General features: G+C 37.8%; 1 protein-coding gene across 1 annotated transcript in view; it reads right to left on the bottom strand.

Moving 5' to 3' along the window:
- eys (eyes shut homolog) overlaps nucleotides 1-13,340 on the bottom strand; it is a 251,099-nt gene that overhangs the window by 214,611 nt on the left and 23,148 nt on the right. Inside the window, 6 exon segments of the mRNA XM_065295946.2 lie at nucleotides 413-517; nucleotides 1,712-1,965; nucleotides 2,506-2,669; nucleotides 3,041-3,180; nucleotides 6,665-6,769; nucleotides 10,393-10,552. Of these exon segments, the coding sequence (XP_065152018.1) occupies nucleotides 413-517; nucleotides 1,712-1,965; nucleotides 2,506-2,669; nucleotides 3,041-3,180; nucleotides 6,665-6,769; nucleotides 10,393-10,552 (928 nt within the window).

Here is a 13,340-nt window from a genome sequence, read left to right on the forward strand (position 1 = left end):
CCGCCTCCCGTAAGAAGCGTGGCTTCTTACTAGACCTGTCCTGACAAGATGGAGGTCTGTTTTATTTCACCATCATGTTTGTGAGAATTAAAGCGAGGTGGTTTCAATAAACACCAGAAAATTTACACTGATGGATTTTCTTCCCCTTGGGCTGATAGATTATCTTGAAGATATAAGACATAAGTCACACAGAACATGTTTCTTGGTATCCAATAAAGTCGCACATGATCTACGGAGCTTTGGAGATTAGATCTGTATGTGTCTAAATGGTTCCTGTGGAATACAGACGTGTGGCTGTTTCCCAAAGATAATGTCCTTTAATGTTCAAGATCTTTACGTCATACGTGTTGTAAAACAGACAAGTGTACTCAGAGCAGAATGCATGTGTTGTTTTGGAGCACTGTACACTTACCGATTGGACAGATACAAATGTTGTCATTGACCAGATCAATGCAGGTGCCCCCATTACGGCAGGGTTGAGACCAACACTCGTTTATATTCTCTGAGCATCTTCTGCCTGCATGATAGACATTTATACACAAGAGAAGAGAGATATAACAAGAAGCATATAACATTTCAAATTCGAATGAAGTGATATTCAGTGATAATCTTCACAAAAATGATGTGAGCGCAATCGCGGCTGAGCGCGATTCAAAAGGTGAACACGTCAATTGCGTGACCACTCACCGTCTCTGTAAACACCTTTTGATGCGCGCAGCAGGGTTACGTGAATGTCTGATCAACTAAGCAATATGATGACATGTAAGAGAGCTGTGTGTCATTGGGCACCAAACGACTCCGAATATAAAACACAGACTTAAAATTACGATGGGTTCCAGTGTTAAGATCGCTTTACTTCCTGCTTTTTTCAAAACAATCGCATATTAATAACGAAAGCACGCCCAGGCTCATATCAATAAAAGTACAGTATGAGTGCATGCATCTGGGGGAGTAGGGAGGGGTGACAATCGTGCTGGGGCATGCTTTGGTTTGGATAATCTTAAAATATATCAGTGCCATTTGTTTTACCTCAAAATGCACACAAGTAATGTTTTTAGTAAGGCATGTTTGTAGTTATATTTCATAATAAAACTAAGGCCTAGCCCTGGCTTAAGCTAATCCCTGTCTGGGAAACCACCCCTTTATTTGCTAAGCGACATGAGGTGGCTTTGGTTAAGGCGAAAAAAACATCTATAGAGATAGTAAAATACTGTGGTATTTGCCAAAATCACAGTTTAAAATACAGATCATTTTAGATGTTTAATGGATATTAAGAACATTGAGATCACTTGATGAAGGCTTAATGTACTTATTTTTATGAAAACCTCCACTTAATCCAAAATTAACATTTATACTTTCTTTTGCCTCTGGCTCAAAATTAGACGGTGCACATTCAGACCCATTTTGCCAGCACGAGTCACAAATCACCGTGAATCTTGGTAGAAAAAAAAATGACATAGATTTAAACACTCTGTTTATGGACTTGAACAAAACAAAAATAAAAATTACTCATTGCAGCTTTAAGCAAAACCTTCACTCGCTTACTATTTAAGGTCACTGTCTAGGAAAACCATCCAAGATATTGAAGAAATCTCATTTGCAATTTTCGTTCCATTGGGACTGCTTCTCAATGACACCGAAAACCACCTATGTCACAGTTGTTTCATGTCTTAGTAATCACATTGAGTATGATAGGGAACATTAATCTTACCCATAAATCCCGGCATACAAAGGCATTGGTATCCTGCCACCAAGTCAATGCAAGTGGCACCACTGGCACAAGGAAAACTTTTGCATTCATCTGTCTCAAGCTCGCAGAACGTTCCCTCGTATCCCAGCATGCATTGACAGGTGCAGTTGTGCCGTCGACCCAAACAGACGCCGTGTTCTGAACATTGATGTCCGATGCAGAAGTCAATGTCGAGTTCGCAGTGGACTCCAGCATATCCGTAACCACAAAGGCATCTTGGGATGCATAAAACAGTATCTCTTAATGAAATCGAAACAAAAGCCACGGGACATGTAGACGAAATAAATGGGGGAGGACGATGTAATTTGCTTTGCTTTAGTAGTTATGTGTGGTTTAACCTTATTAAAAGCTGAACAGAATTTCAATTTTATATGGGAAGAAGCTTCTTGTTTAAGATGAACCGATGGCGTTGATCTTACACCAGCACTTAGAATTGTATATGTCAGCCATTTATTTTAATTGGCCATTATTACTGTTAATGCTCAAGATTGTTGTGCATTCATGTTTGGTTTTAATTTACATTTGATTTATGCATTTAGCAGATGCTTTTCTCCAAAGTGACTAACAGTCCATTTAATCTACACGTTGTAAGTGTGTGGGATCGAACCCATGACCTGCTTAAACAATGCTCTTCCATCTGAGCTACAGGAATAAAAATTGTTTATTTTGCTACCTTTATATATTCTTATCATACAAACAAGTAGGCATAAAACACTGCATTAACTGACCAAAAAATAGTGCTCACACAAACTCACCTGTACCCACCGACCTCATCCACGCAGGTGGCACCGTTCTGACACCTGTGCCGGGTGCACTCATTTATATTGACCAAGCAGGTCGGCCCGGTCCATCCAGGTGTACAAACACAACTGTAACTGCTGATGTTGTTAAGAACACAACGTCCTCCATTGGCACATGGCTGTCAAAATAAAAACCAACCATTATCTCAAAACAATGAAGGAGAGCTAATGTATTTTAATTGCCATTTTAGTAATGATGATTACCAACATAAGTAAAACCAACCCAACTAATCTAGCTTTGTTCAAAGGGAGATGCAATTTGCCTTTAGAGTTACAGTTCAGTGATAATGCATGTAAACAGAATCACATTTCCAAACGACGTGCTTTAAGCACAGAGACCGTGTTTTACCTGAATGCTGGTGTATGCATTTATTAAGGGTTAATGCCACAAATGGACATATAAATCAATTAAAACAGATCTCATCACGCACCACCATCCAGCTCAGCCAATAACATGCAAGTGTGAAGAGCTGAACTTCATCTGACTCACCTGTAGGTATGGAGGGCATGGAGCGTGACACGTATGGAGCAGGTCACCGGGTAAATCCACACAGACTGTCCCGAGAGGGCAGGTGATGTTGGGAAGAGAGCAGGCGTCAATGTCAATCTCACAGTCAACACCTGTGAATCCTGTAAGGGAGGTGAGAACACATTTACACAGCCAGACATCACTGCTTAAAAAACCGGGTAAAGATTAAAATACTCTCACAATTGTTAATTCTTTCGGAAATGCCACTGTGCCTCAATCAATAAACACAAAGCAAGTTGAAAATCACATTTCCACACAAACCAGAAAGGCATTTTTCATAAGCCTGTTTAAATAGGCATTTGCCAAAAGGCAGTCAGTCCAAGCAAAGAGCACAAAAATGCAGAGGTTGATAAGAGACCGGTCTAGTTTGTTAAAAGGATTTCAAGAAAAACTAAACCTGGCTTGTTTGCACTTGGTTTACATAATGGAAACCAATAACTTTTAAATGGATTCATAAAGGGATTTAGGCAGGAGGATTGCACTTACGAAAATCAGTGAAGGGTCAAAACAGTCAACTATCAGAGTAGTTTTTCCTCTGGATTCTCACTGAGGATTTTTTAAAAGGTGTCAGCATGTTGTGCTTCAAAGGAGTCATATGACTCAGTTTCATGTTTTCAGAGTGTTAAAAGATGTCTGTGCACATAAAAGATCTGTAAAGTTTAAAGTTTTATAAATCCTTTTTAAAAGTGAAGCCTCATCCACGCCTACCTAAAACGGTTCGTTCAAACACGCCCATGCAGTTATACATCATCATAAAATAAACATTTGAATAAAACACGACAATAAATTACAACGCTGGATGTACACAAAGGCTTCGTTTAAAAAGTGGTGCAATTCCAAATTTGCAACTACATTCTGGTTCTTCTGACTGAAATTCTTTAAAGGTGACATAGAATGATTGAACGGGGTATTTATCCTTGTTCTGTGATGTGACATGTAGACAATTTTTTTTTGTTTGGGTCTGTAATGCTTTAGAAGCTTCCTAAAAACCTCTCTCAGATAGCTCTATTAGGGTGGGGGATTTTAAACAAGTGGTTTTGCACCTATTTGGCTCCCCCTACTGGCTTAACTTGCAATCTCATTACTGATTGGCTGACTTTGCTGCCACTCAAAAATGTAGCCAATTATTTTAAAGTGGAGGGGCAGTTAGATGCCTGTGATGTCATAAGCATCAGTTTTTCAGATTGGGCCGTTTTCTGGCTGACATTTCTAAAAGAGGAATTTCTAAGAGACTAAGATGTTTAGCACTTTTTATATGTTCGTGAATGTAGACTGCCATTATTCAACAAAGAAAAGGTAAAAATGGTTTTTCATTATCTGTCCCCTTTAATTAGCCAATGTTTTCGAATTTAAAGAAGTCAAGGACGATTCAAACGCAAGTTTTGTGAGAGTCGTGCTTATTTGTAGTTTCTATGATCACAAATGCAGACATCTTTTAGTATCCTTACCTTATCTGTTATGTTCTGCCCACATCGCACTGGTAAAGTTGATCGATCAGCTTGTTTTCTGGGTCAGATTCAGGCTCTTATTGATAAAGTAGTAAAGACAATAGTATCTCCTGGCTTTTACTTTGCTTTGGTAGCTCATCTTTCAAAACATAGCGTCACATTTCTGTTTACGTAATTAAGATATTCAGCCAATCACAATGCACTGGATAGCTGGCCAATTGGTTCACACAAAATGACCTGCTACAGAAGGGCAGGACATAGAGGTGCTAAAAAATGTACGGTATATGGAAACTAATGCTTTGTTGAACCATAAACCATGCAAACACATTGTATTACACCAAATACACAAAGTAATGTGCTTTTTTAGCCACAAAATATGGGCCCTTTAGCAATTGGTTGACAAAAATAATATTTAATTATTATATTGCTTATGTAATAAATTCACAATTTTTAACAGGGGGGACATGGCACAATAAGATGTCAAATAAATCTTTGGTGTCCCCAGAGCACATATGTGAAGTTTTAGCTCAAAATACCATTAAAATAATTTATTATAACATCTTAAAATTGACACTTTGTAGGTGTGTGCAAAAATTTGCCATTTTAGGTGTTTTCTTTAAAATGCAAATGAGCGGATGAAGTGCAAACACTGATCACAATGATGGTGGTTTGTTGAAATTAAAACTCAATTGTGCTGTGAATTATTTTCTCTCTCTCTGCACTAAATGGCAGTGCTGTGATTGGATAGTGCAGATTAAGGGGAGGTGTTATTCTAATAAGAGCTACTTATGACATCATAAGGAGAGCCAAATTTCAATGACCTATTTTTCATGTGCTTGTAGAGAATGGTTAACCAAAACTAAGTTACTGGGTTGATGTTTATTTACATTTTCTAGGTTGATAGAAGCACAGGGGACCCAATTATAGCACTTAAACATGGAACAAGTCAAATTTACATGCCATGGCCCCTGAAAGGCAACAACTCTAATTGTTCTTTTCATTTTTAGACTTTGTACCCATTCAGATGAAATGCTTTGATTAAATTAAAGTTAGATATTTATTACATGTATGCATGTGGTAGATGCTTACATCCAACATGACCTATAAAGTGTAATCTATAGATTTCTTTCATCAGTGTGTGTTCCTTAGGATCAAACTCATGACTTTTGCATGCCTAGCGCAACACTCTACCCACCGAGCCACATTAGACCAGCACTAACCACTATAAACCATGCATTTTCATGCTCTTGTACATTTACACATTTCTGTCGGATGTGCATCTGTTCACAAGCCAAATAGAAAAAAATCGCAAATTCGCAATATTACATTTTTTATAATAACACCAATTTTATTTTTGCACTGTTTTTCTATGTCTCCACTGTTTGTTCTTTCTTCTATGCATTTTTTTGATATTACTGATATTTATCGTGCATTAGCTTTTTTAGGGGAAAGAGATAACTGGCATATCTTGGCGGAGGTGAACCATACGGCACAGTTTTGAAGACTTCTTTCAATTCATAGTTTATTAATATTTAACCGCCCCACTTCCATCTGCTTCCACATATTCAGAGTCAATATCCTTTGCTAAATTATGTACAATCGTTAACAATGACCTGGCCCGGGTTTCATATATTTAAAGGAGAAAAATAGGCACGGTCAAATCTTTTTATGAGAAAGTCATTCGAACGATTTCTCCTTTTGTATCTCTCTCGGAGCGGCGAGCAGGCGTGGGCAGGTTTAGGGAGGGGGCGTCTGGGACTCTGGGTCCTCTACTCATCGAGCGGAAGGGAGCAGCTGGCAGCGAAGCCCGGCTTGCAACCCTGCCAGCGAGTTGCCAGTCTCCGGGGTGAGCCATCAGGTTCCATCACTGAATGCAAATCGAGCTTCATAAAAGAGTGAGCAGAACCAACAATTACGAGAGGGATCCGTATCAATGGTGTGGCCTCAAAAGGGAAGAGCATTTCATAACACAATATTGACACAATTCTGCAGCACTAATGAGCTCTGGCAGCGGGAGGAAGGCGATGATTTGCTCAGCTGTCAGTCAGAGAGCCTGGCGCGCTGGCACGGTGGGATTCGTGGGACAGTCAAAGTAATAAAAAAATGGCTCGTTCTCGTGAGTAAGACAAACTCATACCTGAAGGACATGAACATTTGTAGTAACCGACCAAGTCCGTGCACGTTCCCCGGTGCTGACATGGGTTGAAGTCACACTCATTTATTTCATCCTCGCAGTGGCGACCTGCAGGAAGACAGGGGTGCGAATGGAGCGTCGGTTAAGCTTTTACACTCTCCCTCCCCTGAAGATATCAACTTCACATTTGACATTTGGGATCTGAGGCAAATTTGGCAACTTCTGCTTTTTCCCCTCATAGCTCATGGTGTGAGGAAAGAGACTGAACTTTGTAATACATTCCACAAGAAAATAATCTAGCAATACACCGTTTAAAGCATACAGCCCACAAAGATGTCGAATTCGGCCAGCATGATGATACACTATTATTAAATAAGCTTAAAAATCATTTCAGGTGGGACGCGACAGTAACAAGTGTCTAGTTCATTTTAAATAGAAGACATGCGGAAAGTGGCAGATGAAATAGAAATGAGAGGAGCAATAGGCAACTGCCACCAAACTTTTATTTAATAAATAAAATGATCACATTTGCAATAAGTGTAAATAGTAATTAGATGCTATCTATATTGGCAGATTTGCACCTCAGTATTTTTGTAGATTTACAGGATGCAATAATAATTATAATATTTATTCAAATTAAATGGATGCTGGATTATTGGGAGGAGAAAAGTCATCCCTACAACGACCCCTAACCCTATCCAATAAAAACATTTATTCTTAAGGTAACATGGAATGAAATGTAAAGTTATTTATCTTTTAAAGAATGAAATTCATATAACTGCTATAAGTGTAGATTTTCTCATTTGATTTTCCAATATGAATGATCTGCAAACAGTCCTATGAGGTGTCGGCGAATTTACTTCAAATTCTAGCTTGTGAATTGAAAGGGTGTCAGTTCCTAAATTCTGCCCTTACACAGAGCTGACACCCTTTTGTCATCCATCAGAATGTATTCCCGTGACACGAGTTGCGTTGCCCTGAGGCATCTCTTTACCGTAACTCATCTTTGCACATTGCCTCTCTTACTGGATTATTCCATAATTTGTTTCATCACGACTGCTAAATGAAGGGCAAATAGAGGTTAGAGAAGACTTAATCAGTAAATCTAACCGGGAAACAAACTCTTTCATTACTTTGGCCAACAATAAATGAGCACAGGAGGAGCTGTTTGTCTAAACTAAACTGAAATGAAACAAACAAAAGAATTGGCTTACTGGATTTCCTCTGTCATGCCACGCTTATCCCAGTTAAACACATCAGGGTTTGATGGGTAGGAAAATGTCTTTTGCTCATTCACTATTGTTATGAAATATTGTTTTTCTTAAACAAAAATGTTTTCTCCTAAATCAGTTTCTTTCTACTCTGATACTGCATAGCATATCGGCAATACTTTTGTCATTGTTTCGTTCTAATAACGATTTACCTTTCAGTCGACCTGCAAGCATATGAAGATATCCATCTTACCATTGACAAGATTTGTCTGTCTGTCTGTAAGCCGTATAATGGATTACAATATTGTTAAGACAAAACATGTCACAGTGAAATCCTCAAAGTTTTATTTAGATGATGCAAACGATATCTCTATCAATGAATGACCTCAGACAGTTAGAAAATGATCGCCCTTGTCCAATTTCTCACCGTGATTTCACCCCGAAGGCCAATGTGAAATGTCAACTGATTTCATCATAATCTGCTCCAAAAGTCAAGATACACCATGAGTTGCAAAATGTGACTTCTGCCACATCAAAGAGGAAAAGGTAGAAGATCTTGCTCAGGATAATATTATTGTACCGATTGCAATGCTTTTTTCAAACAAATCTGATTTAAAGATCGGTAATGTATGTTATGTCTTATGAAGACTCACAAGCAGCTGGGTTTAAGACCTTCAGGGGATTTCCGATAATGCCAAACAGCTAGAAATATGAACTGACATTCAATTGATAGTTTTTATGTGTGGTCGCGCACTGAGGAGAACGTGCCAAGAGAGCACTATCTGCTACCGACCACAGGTTAACAAGTGAGTGATTTCTTTAGTTTAGCCTAAATACTGAATAGTGGTTGTAAAATAAAATGCCCTAACCAATGAGGAGACAAACCTAACCTAGGCTGAGCTTCTACAGAAAGCCATCAGAGATGAAAACACAGGAAGGAGGAATTAAAAAGGTGTAAATAAAGTGTTTAATGAGTGTTTATTAAAGTGGCAATCTTTACTTTTTTTAGTTAAAAATGAACAAAAACAGTGTTTAGAACCGTCTTCGTACCTTGTACCAATTCACATTGGTATGCTTATAACTATGATTTATAATTTGAGCTGATGGGTCGGTTTTCCTGGGAAAAAGTTTGAAAAACGTAATTCGTCTTTGCATGATCACGTCACGTCCCTAAACCAAGAAAAGGAGTAGGACACTTCATTGTGTGCTCCGGATGGGAGTGTTTAGCTTGTGTATTAAACAGTTTCTTAGAGTTTAAACTTGTTATGTAGATGATGATGTTTAATCAGTAAAGTGTCAAAAGACGATCATCTGGGGAACGGCATGTAAATATGTCAGTTTATTACACTTTTACATCTGGGGAATCATCCGTTAAAACAGTGAAAGCTCAAACTGCTTGTGTTAAAACAAGAGTTAATATCAACTGGGCTTTTCAACATCTGAAGGGATTCAATACTGGAGCAGAGACACCTTCATCTGAACCGGTAAGGCATCTGTTGCAGCCCAGTCTCATGAAATTTCGTTATATAGTCACGTTATTTTTTATTCTTTTTTCGTGATATTATCACGAATTTCCAAATTTTTTTGTGATTGTATAACGAATTCCTGTTTTCGTGTGATTATCACGTATTGGTTACTCAACTGTTTTGTCCTATTTTCTTACCATTGTCGCTTCGGTTTAGGATTAGACTTACATAAAATGTCATCCCTACCTGAATCCAACTCAAACCCTGACACCAAGTGACATATAAAAAGTAAATCAGAAAAAATATGAATTATTATATATTAACCAAAATATAAAGTGACATTCTAATACAAGCACCAAATCTAACCCTAAACTGAAGCGACAATGGTTTAAAAATAGGAAAAAGAAGTTGAGTAACCAATACATGATAATCACGCGAAAACAGGAATTCATTATACGATCACGAAACAAAAAACGCGGAAATTCGTGATAATATCACGAAAAAAGACAAAAAAAATGATGTGACTTTATAACGAAACCTTTTGAGACTGGGTAGTCTGTTGAAACACTTGTGTTATCATTTAGTCAGAATAAATGTGGCAGATATATTACTTCACTTCAGTGTTTCCCACAGGTTTGGTGGCACATCCAGAGGGTGGATAGGTGAAAATATATAACTAATATGAGTTAAGATCAGTCGTTTTTGGATGCGGATGTACTTCTGTACTTATGTGTACGTATGACAGATCCGCTCTGATGCGGTGATCACAGACATCTGATTCATCATCACTCCACAAATAACTGCAATGTGATATTTCAATCAGAGGTGACGATAAAGAGGCCAGAGTTACAGACTGCAGCTGTAATTCAAAGCAGGAATTGAAAAACACATCTTCGACAACTACATTAAGTAAAAATGTAACTTATCTGTTCCATAAGCAAAAACTATTTGAATCCGAGTTTGTCTCTACAAAGCCTTTGCAGGCAAACTCAGTGCAAAGTTGAGTTAAATCAGGGTAACAAATTGATGATTGTTGATATAGTTTTCTTTGAACCTGTGTATCCAGGGAGACAGGTGCACGTATAGTGCGGGGGCAAACTCGGCTGACTCATACTGATGCATGTAGCTCCGTTCAAGCATCTGTTTGGATAGGTTAAGCACGCGTTATCCAAGTACTGACAGAACTCCCCCGTCCATCCTGGTGCACAGAGACACTGTGGGAAAGATAACCTCAATAATTACAAAATCAGGCAATAAAACGCCAGATTAATCTACATGCTACTGCTGGGATTTACTTGCACATACATTCCAGCTATAAAATAAACATCTAAAACTTAACTTTTTAGTGAACGATATAATAAAAGAGCTTATCACCAGAGACTCAAGTTTGCTCATTATCTTTAATAAAAAAATCCTACATAATTAAGGAATTTTGAGAGCAAATAACAGCAATGGACTGCCAGCCATATACTGGGTCTAAAAGGGAAAGCATTTAATCTATAGTATGCTGGGTTGTTATCATACATTTCTTGGTTGTTTTAACCCATTGTTTTCTGACTTAATTTAACCCAACAGCTGTGTTTGTCCATTTTTGAACCAATGCTGGATTGAAAATAACTCACCATCTTCTAGTGTTCAGTTAAAGCAACACTATGTAGTTTTTTGACCTTTAAATAATTTCTCTAAAATTATTTCAGTGATAGAACAACTCTTAACTGGACAAATTGTACTGTTGCTGCAACCTGAGCAGCCTCCTAGCTGCTACAAGCACACTCTGAAAGTGGCGGTGGAGGGTAGGAAACACAGCCCTGCCCCTCCCCCTGCCTGCAGAAGAGTGTCTGATACCAGGCACTGTTGCATTTTTCAACCACATGGGGGAGCTGTAAGTCATTTTTACATGGAAACTACATAGTGTTGCTTTAACCAGATCAGATTTTATAATCACTTATGCTTACATTCTGTACATCACCAAAAACATTTGCTTAATAATTGATTAAATTTTTTTCAAAGATGAGAAACATTTATGCGTTCAGCAAGTGTTACAGAATGATAAGCATACTGTAACATAAAATAACATCAGTATAGACTTTAATTCTTATTATACCCTTTCACAAATGCAAACGCTTTGACAAATGAAACCCACAAATGAACAACCAGTTCTGATAGTTTAACAAATTGCACTTGATGAAAATCAATGCATGTGAAGTGCATATTATATAGCACTTCATAACAACAACAGATACGAGAGCATGAATTGACTGTGTGTGTTTGTGCCACATCACTCATAGAGCAGATCTGTTGATTGGAGTGACAGAAAGATGATATTGAAATGGAAGAGGACGTCTGAAACCTTGAGACATGAGCATAAATCACGCTGTTATAATTTGCCTGTGAGGCTGAGAAAGAAATGAATGAATATCGTTCATTCGAGGAGAAAGACGTTTTGGTAGGATATTCGTTATTTGTCATGTCGTGGATGTATTTGGAGAGGCGCCAGGAAAACCAACTTTGTCAATTATACAATTATATGAGCCAGAGATGTGAGTGACATGAAAAATACTTTGTGGCATAATTTGTCATTCACGTTCACATAAATGAGTGCAGTGAGGGTAACATGGGTGGGTTACTGTACTTAACTCTTTCACCGCCAGCGTTTTTAAAAAAAGTTGCCAGCCAGCGTTTTTCATGATTTTCACCAAAGTTTAATGCCTTCCAGAAAATGTTCTTCTTTAAATATATAAACATACAATATACCAAATGAAAGAACAGACCCTCTGCTTTCAAACAAAAAAAAACCGTTTCATCCTACCTTTAGTGGTTCTTTTGCAATCAGCTTTTGAATATGGGTAGGTTTTTGCAAAAACACCATATTTTGAGCAAAAAGCAGAGATAATTCCATATTTGTGACGCACTTTTCATAGAGATCCCATTCAGAGCGATCTTTAAAACAGACACGGACATGCAGCAGCTTGCCATAGGGCAATACTTCCGGTTTTAAAAAGTTGCGGAAGGGCGCCACCTGGTGGATAATAGCGGTATTGCGGAAAGACGGAAAATCTCGTCATTGGCGGGGAAGCGTTTTCTCTTAATTGACGAGATATCTCGTCAATGGCGGGGAAAGAGTTAAAAAAAATATGAATCCCGCTAGAAATACTCATTTTACAAAATGCAAGTAATTTAATTATGGGATTTGATTTAATTTAATACTTTATTCAAAAACAAAATAACTAATCTGTGAAATTTGACTAAAGTCTCAGAATCGAATCTATTAAATTAAGATCCAGGATAATTTGCTCTATTAAATTCTATTACAATGCTATTACAATGAATTGTAAACATTTAAGTTAAAAGAACCAATCATCATCATTCAATAAAAACTAAAGTTTCTTTGGGTTGGAGCTCTGTAAAGACTCACATGAGGCGCTAGCCAACCTGTGCACATGCACAAATTGTTTTGTTTTTTTTTTTCAAAAAATGACTTTCTTACTTAGTATTTTGTCTTGTTTTCAGTACAAATATTTAAAAATTCTTAAATCAAGATGCATTTTCTTGATGTGCAAAATGACCTAAGAAAATAAGTCTACATTTTCAACCCAGCTTTGGGTCAAAAAGGGACGATCCCAGTTTTACTAAAACAAGATTTAAGTCTAGTTTTTAGACAAAAAAATATTACATTGAAGTGAATTTGTAGCCTGGGTGCCAGCCAAACTTAGCCCCGCCCACAACATTTCAGGATGGGAAGTACGGTCTGGATCAAATTGTCAGGACGGGCTTTATATGATGATGGACAGATGATCAACATTAACGTAATCAAACCATCTCACAAAAGAGCGCTTGTGTTGAAACCGTTTACAACAAAGACTGCTGCTGATGGAGAATTAAGTTGTGAAGATTCTGCCATCGAGTCTGTTCTAGAAGATATCAACAGCGCATTGATTTTAAAAGAGGAACAGAGAAACGCGATCTTATTTAAAAAAAAAAATTCTGACAATTTGATTGGTG

This window comes from Paramisgurnus dabryanus, chromosome 20 (assembly GCF_030506205.2).
Source record: "Paramisgurnus dabryanus chromosome 20, PD_genome_1.1, whole genome shotgun sequence".
Classification (NCBI taxonomy): Eukaryota; Metazoa; Chordata; class Actinopteri; order Cypriniformes; family Cobitidae; genus Paramisgurnus; species Paramisgurnus dabryanus.